The 24,414-nt window shown below is 41.9% G+C and overlaps 1 protein-coding gene across 1 annotated transcript in view; it reads left to right on the top strand.

Annotated features, from left to right (window-relative positions):
• LOC134874761 (collagen alpha-1(XIV) chain-like) overlaps window positions 1-17,231 on the top strand; it is a 182,328-nt gene extending 165,097 nt beyond the window's left edge. Inside the window, exons 43-48 of the mRNA XM_063898918.1 lie at window positions 4,296-4,331; window positions 9,008-9,074; window positions 9,860-10,048; window positions 10,961-11,038; window positions 11,129-11,284; window positions 13,716-17,231. Of these exons, the coding sequence (XP_063754988.1) occupies window positions 4,296-4,331; window positions 9,008-9,074; window positions 9,860-10,048; window positions 10,961-11,038; window positions 11,129-11,284; window positions 13,716-13,966 (777 nt within the window). The 3' untranslated portion in view covers window positions 13,967-17,231. The remainder of the gene's footprint in view (window positions 1-4,295; window positions 4,332-9,007; window positions 9,075-9,859; window positions 10,049-10,960; window positions 11,039-11,128; window positions 11,285-13,715) is intronic.
• The last annotated feature ends 7,183 nt before the right edge of the window (window positions 17,232-24,414 follow it).

Genomic DNA, 24,414 nt, shown 5'->3' with positions numbered 1-24,414 from the left:
TTCTGACAAAAGCTGTTGTTGTAAATATCCAGGAGGCAGGAAGTGGTGTCAGTCAGGCTTTCCCAAGTCTGTCAGACACACAGCGAGCAGAGAGCGTCTGTCAGCAGGATTAACCTCTTCCTGTCCAGCCTGAAGGGCTACACGCCTCTCTGTCACACACACTGAAATGTGAGCCAGAGAGCAGTGTTCATGAAACCTAAGGAAACCACTCCATGAAAAAGAAAGCTCACGTCAGAGGCCTCCTCCCTAAAAATGTTGACAGTTTCAGTAATCCTGCTTTTTTAAACTGAATATATCCTTTCCTGTTGTCAGCCGTACTCCAATGAACTTTTACAGGATCAATGCCTAGACTAGTTTCCATGTTGGTACATAAATAACCGTTTGATCCAAAAGTCAAATTCTTGTTGCATATTTATTTTCCCAGGAGTTAGCTGCTGGAAGAATGACAAAGATGCAAACCCATCTGCAGAATATAATTGTATAATTGTTATCCTTTAGCTTTGTTAAGGCACACACATAGAAGTGACTGAAGTGTCTCACAGCTGAAACACCCCCTGACCTCATACAGTATGTCCTCACGGTTTAATGAAGTGTCTGTTCTATTATGTTCCAGTGCATGGTTGCCAAAGAACCTGGACATCCTTGAACGTTGGTTCACTTGAGTTTCAAAACAGGATACATGTATTTATTGTCCTTCCAAGAATTAAAGAAGTCATCACAAGCAGGCATATGGCATATCCATCTAGTTTCCTCGAACAGTGTTCTTCACATGCTTATATACGAGAGAGAGTGTTACACCGTCGCAAGATGGAGGAATAACGGTTCAAAGCGGTATATGACATTTTGTTCAGATAAGTTGAGGCCCACGTCCCTTGAGGCTGAATCATCATGTGATCAGATAGCTATCATATGCCTATAACAGTGTGTCCTGCTTCTCTTCTAGGTAATCATGCATCCTGTCATATACACTGTTATACACTCGGGCCTTCGTTATACTGTGCTCCTCTCTCTCTGAAAGAGTACATTCAGTATTTTACCAACAGGAAGAAATAAAGGTGTCATAAGGCGGGGGCTGCTGGAGTGATAATAATAAAATGTATTTTATAAGAGCTTTTACAGGTGCTCAATGTCGCTTTACAGAGGTACATACAAAAGACAACAAATAAATAAAGTAAAAGTCACATTAAAATTGAGCTATACAACAACAATCACACATTAAAAGTCAGTTTGAAGAGATGAGTTTCTTGAAGGTGGTGAGGTCAGTACAGACTCTGATGGGTTGTAGGAGTCCAGAGGGAGTAGCCTGGCCGGAGACCAGACAGCTGATCGGAATCAGGTTATGAGTCTCTAAATAAAAGCGTACTAGTAACCTGGTTCTGGTCTGTTTTGATGTAGGCTGGGTCCTGGGAGGACATGCTGGCCACAAGACGGACGTTGTCAACGAACCCTGTACAGCTGTCATATATATTGAGTTGCCTGTCATTGTTTTGGGAACAATAAACCCATTTTATTTCCACACACTTCCTTCTCCTTCTTTCATGATGCTGTTCAGGCGCAACTGTGAGGGCCTCACTCATACACATGGTAAAATGAAAAAGGAGAAGGTTTATTGTCCCCAAAACAATGACAGGCAACTCAAAATAAAAGACTGCTGTACAGGGCCAGCACGTCCTCCCAGGACCCAGCCTACTGCAAGAGACCAGAACCAGGATACTACCAGGCTTTTATTTAGAGATTCATAACCTCATTCCGATCAGCAGTCTTGTCTCTGGCCGAGTCACTCCCATCACTTCGGCAGCCGACGCTCTTCATCACAACACAAGGATGATGTACCTCCAATGTTGTCATACAGTTAGAAAAAGCTAATTGAAAAAGATGTATTATTGAGACATAAGATGACTTAAAAGTCATAAAGATTTCAGTTCAGTATGTGTCCACTCTTTGATTTTGCATTTATTCCCCCTTAATTAAAATATTCACAGACATTAATTCACATGTTGATGCCAAACCAAAGCACAGATTCTGTGGGAGGTGAACCAATGTCTGACAAATGACTTTGTGTCACTGAAAAATGCTGTCGAGCATGAATTTACACAACCGTGGGAGGAATACGAGAGCCCGCCTGAATCATTATCACACCATCTTTTATTGATGGCTTAATGACACGTTTTTGGAAATGGATCTGTTTGAATTAGACTGCCTTTTTTTCTGTTGAATGCAAACATTTCTCATACTCTCCCACTAAAGGTCCAACTTTAATGTGCTGTGCTGCACAAAAGCGTATACTTATACAGTGGGGCAAAAAAGTATTTAGTCAGCCACCAATTGTGCAAGTTCTCCCATTTAAAAAGATGAGAGAGGCCTGTAATTTTCATCATAGGTACACTTCAACTATGAGAGACAGAATGGGGGAAACAATCCAGGAAATCACATTGTCTGATTTTTAATGAATTAATTGGTAAATTCCTCGGTAAAATAAGTATTGGGTCACCTACAAACAAGCAAGATTTCTGGCTCTCACAGACCTGTAACTTCTTCTTTAAGAGGCTCCTCTGTTCTCCACTCGTTACCTGTAGTAATGGCACCTTTTTGAACTCGTTATCAGTATAAAAGACACCTGTCCACAACCTCAAACAGTCATACTCCAAACTCCACTATGGCTTAGACCAAAGAGCTGTCAAAGGAGACCAGAGACAAAATTGTAGACCTGCACCAGGCTGGGAAAACTGAATCTGCAATAGGTAAGCAGCTTGGTGTGAAGAAATCAACTGTGGGAGCAATTATTAGAAAATGGAAGACATACAAGACCACTGCTAATCTCCCTCCATCTGGGGCTCCACGCAAGATCTCACCCCGTGGGGTCAAAATGATCACAAGAACGGTGAGCAAAAATCCCAGAACCACACGGGGGGCCCTAGTGAATGACCTGCAGAGAGCTGGGACCAAAGTAACAGAGGCTACCATCAGTAACACACTACGCCGCCAGGGACTTAAATCCTGCAGTTCCAGACGTGTCCCCCTGCTTAAGCCAGTACATGTCCAGGCCCGTCTGAAGTTTGCTAGAGGGCATTTGGATGATCCAGAAGAGGATTGGGAGAATGTCATATGGTCAGATGAAACCAAAATAGAACTTTTTGGTAAAAACTCAACTCGTCGTGTTTGGAGGAGAAAGAATGCAGAGTTGCATCCAAAGAACAGCATACCTACTGTGAAGCATGGGGGTGGAAACATCATGCTTTGGGGCTGTTTTTCTGCAAAGGGACCAGGACGACTGATCTGTGTAAAGGAAAGAATGAATGGGGCCATGTATCGTGAGGTTGTGAGTGAAAACCTCCTTCCATCAGCAAGGGCAATGAAGATGAAGCGTGGCTGGGTCTTTCAGCATGACAATGATCCCAAACACACCGCCAAGGCAACGAAGGAGTGGCTTCGTAAGAAGCATTTCAAGGTCCTGGAGTGGCCTAGCCAGTCTCCAGATCTCAACCCCATAGAAAATCTTGGAGGGAGTTGAAAGTCCGTGTTGCCCAGCGACAGCCCCAAAACATCACTGCTTTAGAGGAGATCTGCATGGAGGAATGGGCCAAAATACCAGCAACAGTGTGTGAAAACCTTGTGAAGCCTTACAGAAAACGTTTGACCTCTGTCATTGCCAACAAAGGGTATATAACAAAGTATTGAGATGAACTTTTGTTATTGACCAAATACTTATTTTCCTCAATAACTTGAAAATGAATTCATTAAAAACCCTACAATGTGATTTTCTGGATTTTGTTTTCTCATTTTGTCTCTCATAGTTGTACCTATGATACAAATTACAGGCCTCTCTCATCTTTTTAAATGGGAGAACTTGCACAATTGGTGGCTGACTAAATACTTTTTTGCCCCACTGTATATATAAACGTACCACTAGTCAAAAATGGGTTTTCTGTTTGTTTTAAGCTTGTTATTTTCCTTATATTGTTGGTTTGTTTGTTAGTTTTCACATGGATTTCTCATAAAACCCTCCTACAGTATGTTACACAGGCAATGTGATTCAGTAAATGTTCCTGATAAGGAAACAAATGAATACATAGTCTACTAAATTCCTGTGGCTATAAATTAATCCAAGTAAATCAAGACAAGAAAGCAGAAAGGACACAGGAGGAACATTCGTATGCATATCGTTACAAATATTTCTGAGAACCCTTTTTTTTTTTTAGCAATGAACAGTGCTCCAGAAATCTGAGCAAGCTGTGATTGCATTTAAGATTTATGTTTGTTCTGTTCCTTTTTTCATTGATTCTTTTCTGTTGCAGGGCCCTCTGGGAAACAAGGGGGAGAAAGGTGAACGGGTAAGTGTCCTTTATGTTTATGCAAAGAAGAAAATCATTTTAACACACCAGCAAAAATGACCAAGAGCAGTTCCAAGCTAAAAACCTTATAAAAGCTTGTTTTTTCACTACTCAGAATGTGTGCTCATTTACAAAATCCTCCTCTAAACATCTTGCAGATAAAGTGTGAGATAGCTTGTAATAATACAACTAAAGTAAATAGAAAAATCAAGAAGGCAGACAAAAATAGATCTACTCAAGCTTCTGTAACATTTCAGAAAAAGGGAACTAAATACACCAGCGGTTATTTTCATGATTTGAAGGCTCTACAGAGTGTGGGTTGTGCAGTAACATCACTCTCTGTTGTCAGTCACACAGACCACAGCTCTCTCACGGTTGTCTGTGCGACACTTCAGTCAGAGTTAATAACTTCCCCATATTCAAAGATGTTTTTTTAAATAAAACCCACAGTATGTTCGTTTTTACGGTGCCTATGTACAAACAGCTGACACGAATATTACCCTTAAGAAGCTGCATGAATTGCATTGCATTTCAATGTTCCTTTTTAATGAGATGAACCTGCATTTATATCATTTTTAATCGCATAAAGGTTTCTTAGGTTCAAATGAAGTCTGAAGTAATACGCAGGGTTGTTATCAGTGTTGCCTGGCGATAACAGAATGTTCTGTATCTGTTAGCAGCTTGAATAATTTGGAATGAATTAATGGCTCTTCTTCATCTTGGCTAAAATCGCACATTTCAAACTCTTTCTTCAGAATATGGCTTTTATTTTCCAGCTTATACTTTGCATCTCCTGTGATACACTGCCCAAGATGGCGCCGAGGATGGCTGCCGTGTCTCGAGCTCCTCACCAACTCCACATCTTAGTGTTTTTATTGTTTAACTTTGTTGATTGTTTTTAATTTTTTTGCAACCTGCAAACCGCCCAATCATCCTATATGATAGAGAACAACTTTTACACATCAGGTCGCTGGTGGACAGCAATAATCCACCACGACCTGCAAACAATGGAGAGTCTCTGTGTTTACCTGCTGGAGCTCTACCTGTGGAGCGCAGGAGGAAGAGACGCGAGGATCCCGGGCCGGGGTCCTGGTCAGGCTGAGGAAACGTGAAAACAGGCCTCCTTTACCGAGTTTACTTCTGGCAAATGTCCAATCCCTGGATAATAAGCTGGACGAACTCCGTAGCGGGATGGCATTTCAACGGGACATTAAGACCTGTAATGTTTTGGTTTTCACGGAGACTTGGCTCGACCCCACGATACCAGACGCCGCCATTGCTCCACACGGATTCTCCATTCATCGCCAGGACCGGACAATAAACTCAGGGAAGAGTAAGGGAGGAGGTGTGTGCTTCATGATTAAGAACAAGTGGTGCTCAGATGTGGAGATCATTTCTCGGACTGTTCTCCCAGCCTAGAGCACATCATGATCGGATGCCGGCTTTTTTATCTGCCGAGGGAGTTCACATCTGTTGTTCTAACAGCAGTGTATGTTCCGCCGCACGCTGACAACACCACAGCGCTGGAGGAGCTGTATGGGATTATCGACAGGACAGAGACTTCTCGGCCAGAGGCCGCATTTATTGTGGCCGGGGATTTTAACAGAGCCAACATGAAGAAAGTCCTGCCGAAATACTATCAGCACGTCAGCTGCCCCACGCGCGGAGGAAATACACTGGACCATGTTTACACTCCTTTCCGGCATGGATATAAAGCCCTCCCCCGCCCCCCCTTCGGCAAGTCAGACCACATATCTCTTCTTCTGCTCCCCGTTTACCGGCAGAGACTGAAGAGGGACTGACCTGTGACGAGGACAGTGCAGCGTTGGTCCGAGCAGTCTGACTCTGCTCTCCGCCACTGCTTTGGCATCACGGAGTGGTGTGTGTTTGAGGAGGACGATATAAACACACACACTGACGCGGTCATTTGCTACATTGGCAAATGCATCGATGACGTCGTGCTGCGGATTACTGTACGGACATTCCCAAATGAGAAGCCCTGGATAAACGGCGAGGTCCGAGCTAAACTTAAAGCACGGGCCATCGCGCACAGCGGCGGTGGTTTGGATGAGTACAGGAATTCCAGGTATGCACTCCGGAGAGCTATTAGCAGTGTGAAAAGGCAATACAGGGACAAGGTGGAGTCGAACTACAAGGGCTCCAACGCCAGAAATATGTGGTCTGGACTAAAAACAATAACAGACTACAAAAGGACAACGAGTGGTGCTGAGGAAGTGTCTGCATCTCTCCCAGATGAACTGAACACATGTTATGCACTCTTTGAGAGGCCCCTGGCTGTGGAGGCACAGAAGGCCCAGGATCCCTGCTCACTGGTTTTAACCAGTGCAGATGTGTGTAGATCTCTGAAAAGGATCAACGCACACAGGGCTCCTGGACCTGATGGCATCCCTGGCCGTGCTCTCAAGGTGTGTGCAGTTCAGCTGGCAGATGTGTTCACAGACATTTTCAATAGGTCACTGCTCCAGTCTGTAGTCCCCACATGTTTTAAAGAGTCCATCATTGTCCCTGTCCCCAAAAAGACAAAACCCATCTGCCTCAATGACTACCGCCCAGTTGCACTCAACTCCATCATCATGAAGTGCTTTGAGCGGTTAGTCAAACCTTTTATCACCTCCTCCCTCCCTGACTCACTGGACCCCCTGCAGTTTGCCTACAGGGCAAACAGGTCCACGGATGATGCCCTCTCCCACCTGGACCAGAGGAACACTTATGTGAGAATGCTGTTCATTGACTACAGTTCAGCATTCAACACCATTGTGCCCTCCAAGCTCATCATTAAGCTCAGGGACCTCGGGCTCAACAGCGCCCTCTGTGACTGGATCATGAGCTTCCTGACGGACAGATCCCAGGCAGTGCGGATGGGGAACATCACATCCTCCACCTTGACCCTCAACACCGGAGCCCCTCAGGGTTGTGTGCTCAGCCCTCTCCTCTACTCCCTGGTCACGCACGACTGCGTGGCCACACACAGCTCCAACACCATCATCAAGTTTGCTGACGACACGACCGTCATCGGCCTGATCACAGACGGCGAAGAGATGGCGTACAGAGAGGAGGTCAGAGCCCTGACATCTTGGTGCCAGGACAACAACCTCCATCTCAACGTCAGCAAAACAAAGGAGCTGATTGTGGACTACAGGAAGAGGCAGAGAGAGGCACCCACACCCATCACCATCGACAGGACTCCTGTGGAGAGAGTCAGCAGCTTCAGGTTCCTCGGGGTAAACAGCAGTGAGGACCTGACATGGACACATCACACCAGGGTCATATCCAAGACGGCTCGACAGCGGCTCTTCTTCCTCCGCAGGCTGCGGAAGTTCAACATGGACTCCAGGATACTCTGCAACTTCTACAGGTGCACCATCGAGAGTATCCTGACTGGCTGCATCACCGCCTGGTATGGCAGTTGCACCGCCCTCAACCGTAAGACTCTACAGAGGGTGGTGAAAACTGCTCAGCACATCACCAGGACGGAGCTGCCATCCATGGAGGACCTCTACACCCAGCGGTGTAGGAAGAAGGCCGGTAGGATATTAAAGGACCCCCATCCCCCCAGCAACAATCTGTTCTGTCTGCTGCCGTCTGGCAGACGGTACCGCAGCATCCGGACCAAGACCACCAGACTCAGAGACAGTTTATACCACAGGCTATAAGACTGCTGAACTCCTGAGCTCTGTGAATGTCTACTCACATCTTTTTATAGTACACACATACATATATATATATATATATATATTATACACATCTGCCATACATATCTGTTTATAGTACACATATCTATATATTATACATATCTGCCATATACATCTGCTATACGTAATATATGCATCTGTCCATACCTCCTCATTCAACAGTGTAAAGTATTTAAATACTTTCAATGTATTTATTGTAAATATTCTTCTCTCTTTTTATACTATTTTATCTATCTTATTTGCACCATGTATGTTGAGTTGTTGGAGGAGCATGGGATATAAGATTTTCATTGCCAACATATGCGTTGTATATGCTGTGCATATGACCAATAAAACCTTGAAACCATTTAGGGTATACATTTATATATTCTTAGACCCAAGACATTGAGCTGCTCGCTCAACCTGAAGCCATTGTGACCCTGCTGCTGGAGTGGAGATTAAAGACTGGTAAAGGTCTGAAAAAGTGCCTATACCTGCAGCATTCATAGTTTAATTCCTGCCATTGCACATATCAAAACGTGTGATATTCATAATGAGTGTAGGAAACAGAGTTTATTTGTTGGTTGAATGAAATTTCTCTATAGTTTTTGTAAATGTTCAACGGACAGCCGCAGCTGGAGGTGAATGGTTTGCTGTTTTATCCTTTTCTTCAAGGGGAAAACTCACAGCTGAAAATGATAAATTAAAGATTACATTAAATACAGTTCAGAAAGAAATAGCTTTGCTTTTCTGCGGTTACAACACCAGCAAATAGGAAGAACAGAGACGTTGACTCAGCTGCTCCAACAACAGAACCCAATCACAACAAATACAAATAATGATTCAAGAAACATTCATACATAAACAAACTCAGTCTGGTTTTTTTCCCAGTGTGTCTGTTGGAAAAAGTTCAGGACAGCTTGATTTTAGCAATTAGTTGAGGAATTACACATGTTCACTATTTTTCTGCTGCTGTGTCTGCAGGGAGACCTCCAGTCCACAGCTTCAGTTCAGGCCATCGCCAGGACGGTCTGTGAGCAGCTCATTCAGAGTGAGTACACACACACACACACACACACACACACACACACACACACACACACACACACGCACTGTCTGTCTGAGGCAGGGGGGGGGGGGGTATGGTTAGAATCAGGTAGTGGTTTTAGTCGGTGGTTAATCGTTTGTAAGGGACTGTTTGTCACCACTTCAATACAGAGAGATTTAGGGAACTCATGGTATAGCTTGTTTCTTTATAGCTTAATGGTAACATACAGAACATTTAGAATGGATGTTTTAGAAAGGAAGCTTTAATGGGGAATTTTTTTTAAATGCCTAGCGACAGATCAGTGAATGAGAAGGTTTGAGAAGAAAAGCGTGTTCGCACTTCTGGCCTGGGTTTGCTTTGACCCAGCAAACAACCTCTATCCTGAGATATAATACACGTAGTGTTAGCTCGTACACAGCAGTGACCTCATTCCGTAAAGAAATACCCTTCTTGGCTTTGCAAAAGTTTTTAGAAGATTGGTTTGAAATGTAAAATACAAAGAGCATTTAGCAAGTGTTATAGCTTGGGGTGTAAACAGTTTTCCTGATGTCTCTTTTGCAGACGTGGAGAAAATGCTTTTTGGGCTGCAGGGATTTTTTCTGACAATTACCATGAAATGTAGAAAGCATGTCCAGTTGGTGGATCCTTTCCAGTTCTATAATAAATCCATGACCTTTAGCCACTTGTTACGGCCAGTTCCATTTATGACCCCCAGCCATGCAGGATTGAGACCTCTTCCCAAGAATATTTTCTCCATCTTTTAAAATGTTACCCTATTCTGTCTCCAGGCCACATGGCACGCTACAACTCCATCCTGAACCAGGCGCCCAGTCCACCAGTGTCCATCCGCACCGTGCCAGGACCCCCTGGAGAGCCTGGCAGACAGGGAACCCCAGGGACTCAGGGAGAACAGGGGCTACCAGGAAGACCCGGCTTCCCAGGACAGAACGGACAGAACGGGCAGCCAGGAGAGAGAGGTAAGGGGTGGACTCAGAGGGAGAAAATTACAGCCGGGGTCAACAAGGTTTCACATGCTCATACTGAACGACAGCTGTACAGGATACTGAGTAAACTCGTATTCAGCAAATGAAATCTTAAGGTGTTATGTTTTAAAAGCTACATATGTGCGCCTGTAGAGGTCCCTACCAAGAAGCAAGGCACTGCACCTTCAACTTCCTGAACTCTGAGCTGTTTCACTCCCTTCTCTGCAATATGTCCTGCACCTCTATGGAAGCAGAAATAGTCTTTTCTGCACTGTAACATAGTTATAATGCCATACACTATTTAAAAATAATAATGTTTTTATAATAATTTTTGAGGAGTGCAGAATTGATGTTTTGTTACAGCATCTGGTAATTGCAAGCAGTTAATTTATGGCACATTTCTATGACATTTAGAATTAGTTATTATTAACACTTTTTAAAGCTTCATGTTTACTTTAAGGACCATCGGAAATCCGACAATTCTGTTGCTACAGTTCATGGCCATGATGAAAAAATAAAGCCATGTATTAAAGAAGAAATGCCTTTCATTCTGATGTGGGGGGGGGGCAAAGGATTGCTTCCAAACTACATGGCAAATTTAAACAGCATTAATGTAGCTCTATTAAGGTTGCGTTTAGATATTATAACACTGATGTTGTTTTATAATAACTTATTTTAAATTGAGTGATCATGGATGTGTTTATGTTAATACATTTCTCTTTAAATGTAGACTACATTTCCCATCAGTCAACACTATTCATAATAGATAGCTTGTGACCTGGATTTCAATGTGTGTGTGTGTGTGTGTGTGTGTGTGTGTGTGTGTGTGTGTGTGTGTGTGTGTGTGTGTGTGTGTGTGTGTGTGTGTGTGTGTGTGTGTGTGTGTGTGTGTGTGTGTGTGTGTAGGTCAACTAGGAGAAAAGGGGGAGAAAGGATCTCAAGGCGTTGGAGTCCAAGGCCCCAGAGGACCCCCAGGCCCCCCCGGTACATAACACCACACACACTGTCCACCGTACATTCCCCCAGTGCTCTCCCACATCACTTCTCACACTCACCTTCTCCCCCGCCCACCAGGTACCCCGGGGCAGGGCAGAACTGGCAGCCAGGGCACCTCAGGAAGACCTGGAAATCCTGGAACACCTGGACGGCCTGGAGTCCCGGGGCCCGTCGGCTCTGCTGGGCCCCCGGGCTACTGCGACCAGAACTCCTGCATGGGCTATAACGTTGGAGGTACGGAGGAGTAGAAAAGACTTCAGGGATTTTTTGGCTAGTTTCCTAAATTATTTATTATTAATAGTCTTTCCTCGCCTTGTAAGAATCATATAAAATATACTGAATCAGGGACACCTGGTAGAGTTCTCATAGCAGTCATTGTATCTAGTCTGCTTTTTTAAATAACACATCATAAATTACACGTGTAATGTACTACCTTTACCCTAGAAAGTATGTTGCTTGAAAGCCATCAGCTTGTATGTGGATATTGTAAACAGTATTACTGAGCATGAAAAGCTTCTGAAGGCTGAGAGGACGTCTTTTGGATGAAGGTCGTCGATTTAAACGCTTAATTCAGTCGGTGTCTTTTCATGATGAAAGGCTGCCGTGAATTAAACAGCTGCATGTCACACCCCCCACACGAGGTGGAACACCTCGAATACAAACAGGATACAGAATTCTGGCTGTGTTCACCTTGCATGCCTGAAACGTGTATGATGAGCATCAAATATATTTTTTCATTTTTTTATTAAGGGTCACTTCACCCCAATAATGTATCAGAAAATAAAGAAAGATTGTTTGCATTTCACTCACACCAAACAAAAAAAAACCTAATTATTCTAGCAAACCAAAAAGTGATTGCATAGTGAATTGGGTGAAGTGGCCCTTCAAGCTTGACGCTGCATGGCCCTCTGCACCGTGACCTAATCCCCGCCTGAACCCTGCATCATGACACATGCTGGAGACTGCACTGAGTGTTTAGTTTATGTTTCAGGGAGGCTTTTCTTTTTCACATTTCACCATATAATACAACAGAACTAAGCTAAAGTGTAACAAATTACTCTGCAAAACACACATAACTGTTGCTGCTAGCATATTTTTGTTTCTGTTACAGTTTAACTTGTTCTTCAAATTAATGAACTGTAAGGGCCAAATACAAACAAGAAACTATATTCTAACAGCTTCTCAGTTCCATTGAACTCTACACATACACAAAACAGCAACACTGTCTTTTGAAACACTGGAAATAACTTGATATCATTAAGAAAACTCAACATGACTCGTCTTTTAAATGCATGCTTGTGTTGAGCGTTAGTGTGCGTTGACCCTGCAGCCTCTGAGCTGCTGACAGCTCGTGCCTGCCTCATGTGAGTGTTGTCTGCATGTTTAACCCCCCCTCGGTCTTTATGTTTGTTTCTCCATCTCTTATGTTTGTCATTGCTTGTTTTCCTCTTCATAACTCTCAGCCTAGTCTTTTACTCAGAGCTGAGATGATTCACAAACTGTGAGCAGCGATCCTTAGCTGAAACTGCCAGCTGCCCCGTGCACCATTTAATATAGAGTATTATCTTTGAAAGTTAAGAATGAAATGGTTACCAAGCGGTTTACTTAACACAACATGAATGCTGGAAATTAATCAAAAATTAAAGGGAAAGTTTAAAAATGAATTCATTCATTAATTCTCAATACGAAACACATATATGTAGTTTTATATGTTCAGTTAATTCCCCTTTGTTGGGGACTATTTTCAGTGGTGGATGTATCCACGTTTGGGGCTCTGTGTTTGTAGCAGTAGGGCGTTGTTTGTGGGATAGAGTTGACAGAAACTAATAAACACACAATACTGGTAAGTTGATATATTTAGTCTTGGTTTGAGTCTTTCAATCTTATTGTGTGAATATGAAAAAATAAAGATTATAACCAAATGTAATTCAGAATGAGTTGAGCGCAGGCGATGTCCTCTGATCTCTCTGACATGATCGTCCTCTCCTGACTTTTCTTCTAGATTACGATCACCCGGGGCCTCGGCTTTAGACCACAGGTTTACTGACTTATAATATAAACTAATTAATATAAACCCCTATAACAAGTCCAAAAACTCATCTGCACGACAACTTACGTAAATAAATGTTGCACAATGTTTTAACCTTGTCTAAATACCTTTAATTTGAAAAACACCACTTGAAAACTTAAATTGTGAGAAGTTGAATGTAAATTAATAAATAACAGATCTAATAACTGCCTGGAAGAAAAGAAATTTGCACAAACATTAAGCCAAACGTTTTAGCTTATTTCTACTTCTAATTTATCCCTCCCTTTAACTCTGCTTTCAGTCCCAAACAGTAACCCTGACTCAGTAACCCGTGATAACCCATGGTAACCTGTAGTAACCCTGATGCAGTAACCTATGGTAACCCGTGGTAACCCTTGTCCCTCTGTCTCTCTTGCTCCTTCCTTCTCTTCCTGCTCCTCTTCCTGTCTCATTAACCCAATCAAACACCAACATTCCGAAACATTGCTTCCTGTGGTGTCGGGTGGCGGCCATCTTTGTTTTGGGCTCTCACTGACTTTCTGCCCGTCTGACTGGTGTTCTGGCTGGGTCGCTGGCTGGTTGGTTGAAAAAACGCAGAGGGTGAGGATGACACTGACCAGGGCGCTATCCCCGCAGTCCAACTGCCGCCCAACGTCTTCCAGAACTACGGCGAGGCGGAGGAGGATGATCCGTACCGATACTATGAGCCCAGCTACCCGGCCCCGCGGCCCGTGGCCCCCGATGACCCTACGCTCGCCCAAGAGGACATCGATCTGAGATCTCCCGGAGTCTACCGCAGCTCCCGGAGCCTGGAGGGGGAGGGGAAGAGAGACGGGCCCAAGAGGAAACTAAAAAGAGCAGCGAAGACGCCGCCTGGACTAATTTAATGAGAGGAGGTGATTGGAGGATGGAGGGCCGCTCCTTGTTTGTGATTGGGCGGTGTGGAGAAGCTAAGGACTAATCAACAAGTGCCTGATGTAGAGGATTTCTTACGGACATTATAAAGGGGGCAGGGTGGGGGGCAGTTTGGGACTATTTTCACTCATCTATGCTATTGAATTATCTCCAAAAAGAGATTCATGTTGTTGGAACTGGTTTGTGTTATTTCTGTCCTCACAGATTCAGTGAACTGGGTTTTATACGAAGTGTCCCTGTCAACGGTTTCTCTGATCAAAAGTCAAGGTTGTCAAACATTTTGTCATCAGATTGATAAAAGTAGCCAGTTTTATTTCGAGCTTTAATATTTGGGTTATTGTTATTTACCTGGTTGGTTAAGTGCCTCCTAATAGTCCTGCTGGAATGAATGGCTGCTGTTCACAGTGTGGAAGGTTTACAATTCAGTTGAAAGAGAAGAGGCTTTGTTTGTGCGAAGTATGTCATTTGTTACCTTGAATAATACAAATTTCTCTAGTGAACAACTCAACAAAAAATCTGACGTAGTTCTAGACATTTTTATACATTTGAATATGAAAATAAATCATATTATAAGTCCCATACCGACGTGATAGCCGCTAATGTTAGCTCCATCTGTTGTTTCACATCAAATATCTGTGGCAACTCAACCACCTACACAAGATTTACAACAAAAAAACAGCAAGAAGTGATTCAGCAGAGTCTGAACCTGTCTTAACACCTATTTCAGTTCCCTCCATGTGTTTGTTTAAAGGTTCCTATTAGTAGAGCCCAGGTGAAATTAATCTTTACAAAAAAGAAGCAGGTATTTATGTGCATGTTTTTGTTTTCCATTTATCATGTGATGTATCATATTTTTAGTCTCATAGAGCCTTAGACACATTTAACATTTTAAGTTCATTATTCTGTTTATCGGTGAATGGAGTCATATTCAGTTTAGGGCTGGGCGATATATCGATATAGTTTCGTTTTTGTTGAAAGTACAGCACATTTGTTTCAAATAATAGCCCGTTTGAGCCGCACCCGCCACTGCTTCGCTCTCCCTCTCTGCGTCCAGCTCTCTCACACACACATACAGACACAGACACAGACACACACACACATTCTGCCCCGCCTTCCCGCTCACATCACGTTTTTAAATACCCAACAGCGCGAAACCATAGACTGTATATATTATACAGTCTATGGTTTCGTATATATTATACAGTCTATGCGCGAAACGGCATCCCAGCAAAATGTCAATCGCGGCGCCGAGCTGGTATGTAAGCGAAAGACAAATGGGTCAGTAATTTGGAAATGGTTTGGTTACAAGGTGTCTGACGAGTTACAGCAACAGGTGATCTGTAGAGAGTTCTTAAAATATGTTGCTACGAAAGGGTCGAGCACGACCAACCTCTTCCACCTCTTGAAGCAGCACCACAAGGTGCAATATGAAGAGTGCTTAAAATTACGTGCAGCGACGCAAGCTCCTAAGCTGGCTCGGAGTACCCCGAAGCAAAGATCTCTTACAACTTCGTTTACAAATGCGGGACCTTATGATCGATAAGCGGGATATCACTCGGTCGGTGACATACCACATCACTAAAGAAATGGTGCCCATATCGACCATAGAGAAGCCTAGCTTCATAAAAAAAATATTTGATCATTAAACTAAATATTTGATGAAGCATCGGAGCGGCTGTGTGTTCAAGAAACATTGCCGCGGCTCATTTAAGATGGGCTATGCATAGACTGACTGCACGCACCCACCGTTTTGCTACGATTGCAGCATTTTGCCTTTTATTAAACCAGACTGTTTCTACTACTATCAAAGTAGGCAGTCATATTTGAGATGTGTCCATGTAACCTACACCCAAATGTAGGCTTGAGTTTGCAATCAACAAGGCAGTTGATGGGCACAGCGACGCAGGCAGGCTGGAAATGAAAGCACACAGCGGCATGAGCGGCACGAGTTGGAGCGCGGGAACTGTCGTATTATTGTGTCAACAATATCGATATATATCTTATATCGACATTCTGCTTGAAAATATTGAGATATGACTTTTGGTCCATATCGCCCAGCCCTAATTCAGTTACAGTGCTGCGCTCAGACTGATGTTGCTCTGTATGAGAGGAGGTTGATGAGAAGTTGTGAAAATAACAGATATTGTATTTCTGAGTAAATATTTTCTGTTTAGTTGTCAGGTTTGTCATGGTGTTCGATGGAAAGACAACTTAACAAAGAACAGGAGTGTATGTTTTGTGTTTTATAAGACTTACAATCTGTTTTATTTTGTTTCTTTTTGTTTTGTTTTTGGATTGACCTTTCCAGAAGCCCATGATAAGTGATAACACATCTAATAACCCATTTTCTAATTCTCTCCTGTGTGTTCAACTTTGGAACAGGTGGATAAATAAATAAGTACAATTGCCAGGATCATTGTAGTTGCCACAAGAGGCTGAACTTCAACACTGTCACATGTTATGAATAAGAGTACAAATTAATTTGTAGTAAACTTATTATAAAATTAAGGACATTACAGTAATTCAACAAAGCTTTCTTATAGAAAAGTGTGGGAAGTGCATTCACAGGGAAGTTAAAACACTCCAGAAGGAAACAGGAATGCTTTCAGTCGATGTAAAACCTGTGGGGGCGGGGCACTACAGCCTCTTGTGGCAGGAAAGAGTATTACAACAGCAACACTAACAAATGATCCTGATAATAAACAATTCTCTTGCCAAAGCTTTTTGGTTCTCACATTTTGACATGCAGAGAATAAGTAGCTTAGAAAGAACATCAAAACGTATTTTATTCATCAGATTCTGAGTCATTAAACACATAGAGAGGAAACAAACTTAGGAAATGGATCACCAGAATTTAAATTTGTCTCACTTGCCTCTCATAGAATCTGCCTCTATTTGTTATTAAGCTCATTAAAACAAAGCACATTCCAATTTTCAGGACAAAACTCTTTGGGCCTCTGTTCATCTATGTTGAATGAAGTCCAGCTTGGGAAAGTTGTGCTTTGTTTATTCACCTGTGGAAAACTAGTTTTCTCTTTCAGAGCACACTCATTTGCCCCAAATGTTATCACACTTCAAATATCTGGGAAACCTGAGTTCAGAGTTCAGACCTTCAGGTCAGCGAGGAGTAAATCAGGCCCTCGGACCAGGTTGTGTTTGAAAACTAAAATCATGGGAGTAATTTATTTTTTACTTGGTATTGATTTTCTCAGAACAATAAAACTGAAGTACAACCACGGTTGTTGTCGTTGTTGTTGTGTTGGTTGTTGTTGTTGTTGTCTCTGTGTCCAATATGGCTGCTCTCATGATTCTGGAGAAACACTCATCCAAACGATTTCATAAGTAATACTTCAGAGTTAAGTTACTATGATGGACGATCCAAAGACAGACAGACTCCTTCTATTTAAGTTAAATAAAAAATATAGAGAACAAATACGAGTAAACTCTTGAAATCAATTTGAGGATGTTTACCAAAGTCAGGTAAAGACAGTAGGAAGTGTTTGAGCTGGTACCTGTGGTAAACAGAATTTTTATTTAATCAATTATATTTTCCAAAAATATGAGTATGCAAATTTAGACTACATTTCCCATCATTCAGGGGTTGTAAGAGAGGTTGTGACTGGGATGTGTGTGTGTGTGTGTGTGTGTGTGTGTGTGTGTGTGTGTGTGTGTGTGTGTGTGTGTGTGTGTGTGTGTGTGTGTGTGTGTGTGTGTGTGTGTGTGTGTGTGTGTGTGTGTGTGTGTGTGTGTGTGTGTGTGTGTGTGTGTGTGTGTGTGTGTGTGTGTGTGTGTGTGTGTGAGATCAAGAGAGCGATTATGATCTGAAGCGTAGACAGTGTGATTAATTTTTCATGTTGACACGATGATGCACAAGGGAATCCATTTCCTCCTGCGTCACCACGGAAACCTGAGCACCTGTATGTTGTTACGCCTCTCTGTGTGTGCTGAGGCTCGGGACAGACATTTCAGTCACTGATGGGATGCTTGTATTCAGACCTACTCTCAAAAATGTTGCTCAGCAGCATCTTTGAAAATCAGATTTTACACATCACTTATAATTTAAAATACATTTGAATGTTTGACTGTGTTCTGTTTTTCTGTCAAACATCTCATAACTAACCCTCTCTGCCTCTTCAACAGGCTGTAAAATTGGGTAAGAAATCTGCTTTCCCAGTAAAGATTGCAAAGAGAATGTCAGTCAGAGTTCTTATCAGTGCTTCTCTTTCTGTTTATTAATATTAATACCTTTCTATTCCTATACAGGATCAGCACATTACTTGCCCTGTATACGACCATCATTTTAAAAGAAAACTACCCCCTCAAAATAACAACTTTGTTTAAAACACACACCCTAGGTCACCTTGAACTTCTTGAATAACACTCCCATACTTCCATTCTCCATCTCTCATCTTAAAGAATAAACGGGTGCTCGGTTCAACAACAACAAACTGTAGTAAAACAATCTCAAAGTAAGTCTAATTTATCTGTCGAATGCTCATTAGTTCACAAACTCATGCATTTACAAAAGATCAAACTATTTTGTATTCAGTCTGGGACTGATCCACATCAAATATTTGATAATGTGTTATTTTTTCAACACTTACAATTCCGATTTTTCAATGTTAAACAAGGAGTTATGGTCGTTTCAACTTTGCACCTATCACTATTCTGTTCATGTTTTTACATTTTCCTAAAACCTAAACCTGTGCACTGTGAGGTGGCGTGGGGTTCTGCAGATTCTGGGAGCCCAGCCAATCATGACTTTTTAGAAAACTCCACCTAATACTCACTATCATCAGAACTCCCACTGATAAATGTTTATTCAGATTAAACAGACATTAGAATATAACCGAGGGCGTCTTTAATCCATCACAGAAAGCAGCTGTTAGTCTGGAGGACTCTCATGACGGTCTGTCATCATCATGAGAGCTGGGAGCGGCTAAATACAGTAATCACACGCTGAGCTCTGATTGGGTTGATTATAATGAGTTTACGGCTAAATTACAGTGTGAGCAGGAGATGGCTCTTTGTTTGGATTTGATGAGTTTTTAACAGCAGAACACAAGCAGAACATTTTCATTTATTCTTAAAATACATTTCTCTGATCTCAGATCTCCGTCATTCATTAGAGCGACATTATGAAAAAGGTTGCATGGGATTTTATCTTAATGCCTACAGACTCTCCTCCTTGCGTTGACGTTTGTCAGTGAGCAGAGCTTTTTGAATGACAGCTGAAGATGTCCCCACGCAGCACTCTGATTCTACTCCGACTAAATGCTGCTCTCATGTGGGGAAATTGATGTATGACATATTGCGAAAAATATCAATTTCATTGGTGTCTTTTCCTTATTCATTCTTTATAGAATTTAACCAAAACATGTACTGTGTCTCGTGGTGTGGACTCAGGAAGCCTCTCTGTCTGTAGAGGCAGCTTGTGTTGCGTCTGTCCATCATCTGAACAAACCTCATATTTAATAGTTACTCATTGTAGAGCAATGTCGACCACATTAACATATTAAGGACAATGTCCACAGTGAATCCTTTTAACTCCTGAGGCTGGGCCTAGCAAGCTATAGTCTCGTTAATCAATCCAGACGCAGTTGCTTCACATTTTAAACCCAGCTTTCAGCGGTGTTAACAGCTGCTGTTTTGCCTACAGTGGTTTATCTTCTCTTGTGATGTAGACGTGTACTCCAAGGTGTGTCAGTACACTGTGACACCACTGTGTGGCCGAGTTGCAGCACACTGACTGCATTACAGGCCTGTAACATGAGAGGGCAGATATTGTCTGTGTTCTAAATCACACACAATTTTCTTTGGAGATTATCATGCTGAACAAAACATGTGTCATAAAAGTGTGTTTGCCACTGAGCTTGTTTTCTGCAATATACGACTACTCGATAGGAAAAATCCTATCACTTTTTGTGGAGGGAGCCCTTGTGATGCTAACTCCAGCGTCAGCCTACAAAAAAACATCATCCCTGAACCTCTCTATATAACAGCCAGGCTCTCGGCCACTCAGTCACCTGTGTGTTCCTTTGTGAAGAGGATTGTGGGTCAGAACAAGCAGTTCTGTATGTAACCGGATACAGTAGGATATCCTGGTATTTTGGCATACTGCATTTGACAAACTGTGCAATAGTGCATACTACATATTGTTCTGGCATGGTAGAACCCGTTTTAGAATGCACCCATGGTATTCAGACTGGTACTAATTACTCTTTAAATGTAGTTTCAAATGTGTCTGTGGTCAGATCTTCCATAGGCATTTACTACATGTCATCCCCTTCCCCATAAATTTGAATATCGTGGAAAAGTTGGTTCATTTCAGTATTTCTATTTAAAAAATGAAACCCATATATTTTATAGATTCATTTCACATAAAGTGAATTATTTCAAGTGTTTATTTGTTTTAATCTTAGTAATTACGGCTTACAGCTGAAGAAAACCCAACATTTTCAATGAAAAAGTTCAATATTGTAGACTCACAAGACTTAAAACAAACAACAACAAAAAAACACCTGCAAAGGTGTCCTGAGCCTTCAAATGGTCTTTTAATCTGGTTCAGGAGGACACAATCATGAAGAAGACTGCTGACCTGACAGTTGCACAGAACACCCTCCCAGAGAAGGGTAAGCCTCAAAAGGTCATTGCTAAAGAAGATGGCTGTTCACACAGTGCTGTATCCAAGCATATTCATAGAATGTTGAGTGGAAGGAAAAAGTGTATTAGGAAAACGTGCTCAAGCAACAGGGATAACCGCAGCCTTGAGAGATTTGTCAAGCAAAAGCCACTCCAAAATCTGGGGGAGATTGGAGAGGCAGAGAATCCACGTTGGTTGAAGTCCAGTGTGAAGTTTCCACAGTCAGTGATGATTTGAAGAAAGAATCTATAAATATATATTTATTTTTTAATTAAATGCAATACATAAATACTTTTTAAAATTTTCAACCTAAATCAATAACCTGTAAGTATGTAATGGGGAGAAAAAATGACATCTTGTCTTTCCAAATAAAGACTATCAGCTCCGTGGCCTCCTCCTGTTTTATTTGGTTGTTTATTAACTCAATTATTTAAAGGTACAGAGAGATGGACCGGCTAAAATGCTTTATTGGAAAAAATGGACCTCATTTTAAATGATTTTCATATAAACAGATGTATGTGTTGATAAAGAAGAAGTTATTTATGTATTGTTGAAGTTCTTAAATGCCTACTCAGCCCCAGCAGAAGTGAAACCATGGTGAAAACATGTTGAATCCTGTCTTTGAAAGTCGCTGTGAGTCTCTGCACAAAGACATTTATGTACATTTATAGTGCAGGAATTAACTAAATTAATGTGACTTCTGCATCAGATGCCATGTGTGATATTTATATCCAGAGAGGGATCATCTTTAATCCGACACATGTGGTTCACATTTGGGTCCATATCTGCCAAATCAAATTAGATTAGATTAGATCAGAGTCACTGTGAAATGAAATCCATGTGACTGAAGCTGAAGCATCAGACTGACAAATAAAACACAGGAAACATCGTGTCATGTGAACCTCAGACTTGAAACAGACATCTGATGGCACAGAAAGAAAGACTTGAATTGTTATATTATATATTTAATATAAGCTGATGGTTTAACACAGACAGAGTGGGGGGTTGGATTCAGAGCCACACATATTCTCTACATATCAATTGGAAAATGAATTAGTTTATCTTATCACATATGTGGATGGACACATTTTTTCGGTTTCTTCTTGTCCATGATGGCTAAAGACACAAAAATCCCCCAAATTTCAAAAATGTTTTAAACATTCTCTCTGTGCACATTTCATCTTCTACTAAATGGACATGGATGAATTTTCATTATTCCAATAATTGAGAAACATTTAACGTGCAGTATATCCTTTCCTCTATCTGAACCTCTATGGAGAATTATCATGTGTGAATTATCAGCAATACACTCTCTGTCATTAAAACTCGAGAGGACATATCCTGCAAATGTTTAGGTATATATTAATATTTGGTGTCTCTCCTGTGACATGTCTCCATGCTTTAATGTTCAAAAAGCTCTTTATTTTTCTCATTCTGCCTGTGCTGCAGCACCTCTTCTCACCCTCTGTCTGAAACCAGAGCCCAGTCTGCTCTGATTGGTTAGCTAACTGGCTCTATTGTGACTGGTAAACCTGCTTAGAGATGTGTCGCCCCTTATCCTATCACGATCAATATGGCTAGCCAATAGAAACCAAGTGTAACATAGTGATGATAACCTGAAAGTGTCTGCTGTGTGCAGAGGCATCAAAGAGAAGTAGGATTCAGATCCTACTCACAGTTATAAGAAGCCAATCAGTAAAATGAAGGTAGCCATGTAGAGGATGCAGCAGAGGACGGAAAAGTCAGCAGAGCCATCCAACGTTTAGGAATGAAGTAAACAGTCAACAACTTTACATTAGAATCTCCGGTGTAATTGGTAACACCAATGTTGTCACAAGTTCATTAACTGGTGGGAAAGTTCCACTCCATGGCATCTTGACAACTCGCTAGTCTTTATTTCTGCTGCTGAGCATGATGTGTAACGTGACTTTTTACAGCTTCCTCGCTGAAAACAACGGTATGGAAATAAACCAGAAGAGTACAGCCTTAGAGTGGACAGACAAACAATGAGCCGAAAGTCATTTTAAAGCTCCAAAAAGCTGAGAAAACAACAGATCAAAGTCTCTGGTTGTTCATCATCATGTGTTTTGATGTAGTATTAATATTTAGAAATTGATTATTGCCACTTTGGCATCCTTGGATCTCAGCAAGGATGTTGGTGAGCAATTATGGGTCCAAATAACCTTCAAAGACAGGAGGAAGTTATGAAATTTAAGCAGAATCTTTACCTCTCACCTCTGTGTACCAGTACTGTAGCTTTACAAACACTCATCTGTGTGTAAATAAGTGCAACGCTTTGATTTAGGGTTATTATGCAGAGCAGGGGAAGCAGCTTCCCTCTGAATCTGAATAAACACAACAACAGACGAGGCAACTGGGCAGAAAACCTTCTCCCCCTCTTTGAATTCAATCAAGCTTTATTCTCTCTCTCGCAAGAAGGGGTTGTGTGTAAACAAGTCGGGTCGATCAACCTTGCAAAATCTGATAAACTTCACATACACACTCAGCCTAAATGAATGCTCAAGTCATCTGTGTCCTCCATTTCATTATGAATAATCTATCAAGGAGCAGCAGAGTGAGGCTGTTGATTAGTGATGAGGGTCAACGTAGAAAAAGAGCATGGAAGGACTAAAACCTGCCCCATCGTTTAGACACGGCCCCAGGTCACAGGTCACAGGTTAAGTTTAGGTTACAAAGTTAAACTCTCCTTCTATGTTTGGGATCTGCGAGCCATTTGAAATACCTGACAGAACCATATGATGAAAAGAAAACTAGGGCAGCCAATCGATTGAAATATTTAATCCTGATTAATCGCGTGATGTTCATAGATAACTTGTGATTAATTGCAAATCCACCTGTGTCTATAGCTGTTGAAACTGTGTTGCTTGTGGAATTGCCCATGCGTGGACTGCCGTAATGGAGGGGGGCAAGTGGTGTTTAAGACTCAATTTACTTTTTCTGCCAGCTACCACAACGTTACTATTCCACCGCTTCCTGCTTTGACATACTACTGAATGGGCCAAGGGTCACAGATTGTGTGCGTGTTCAAGTGCTTCATAAAAATGTGTGGTTTAAAGGAGGTTGGGTTAACATTGACAGCCCTAAAATGAAGTAGTCTTTTATGAAAAGGAACACAAATTGGTGTTTTCTGGTACACAAGTCCTTTCCCCTGACTGCGGGTGACTTTTTGTCTTGAGCTGCAGTGAAGGTTGCTCCCAGTTTTGTAAAACAAAGACTCTCAGCTGTTTTGGCTCTGATCCCTTGAATCCCTTTCAGGCCGAGTCACAAAGTCAGCAAAGTCAGCTGCAACAAGGGCAGGAGCCAGGGCTCATAACCTCCATGTATAACAGCAAACACACACTGGTAGAATCAATGCAGGCGCCAGTCTGTGATAGGGCTGTTCATGGTGGTAATGATCAAAGTAAAACCATACACACACCGCAGTTTTCTTTTGTGATATACAAAGACACATAATACTTATTCAGATCAGACTAATCTCCTAATATTTAATGAGAAATATGCTCTGATTGCTTCATGTCTGTTGAATACAGATGATCACAAAAGATGAATGGATTGTGTTGCTAGGGGCCTTATAGCAGCCACACGTATCTCTGGTCCTGACCACTGGTGCACCACAGGGTTGTGTGTACAGTCCTCTAATGTTCTCCCTAGAGTAGCTAGCGAATGTTAGGTAAGCATAGGGTGAATCGAGAGGAGATAAAGACATCACACAGCTAGTCCCAGGAAAAAAAAGTCAGCAGAACTAAAGATTGTGAA

This window comes from Eleginops maclovinus, chromosome 13 (genome assembly GCF_036324505.1).
Source record: "Eleginops maclovinus isolate JMC-PN-2008 ecotype Puerto Natales chromosome 13, JC_Emac_rtc_rv5, whole genome shotgun sequence".
Lineage (NCBI taxonomy): Eukaryota > Metazoa > Chordata > Actinopteri > Perciformes > Eleginopidae > Eleginops > Eleginops maclovinus.
Note: the sequence above shows the minus strand (reverse complement) of the source record. Positions and strands in the feature narration are given on the sequence as shown.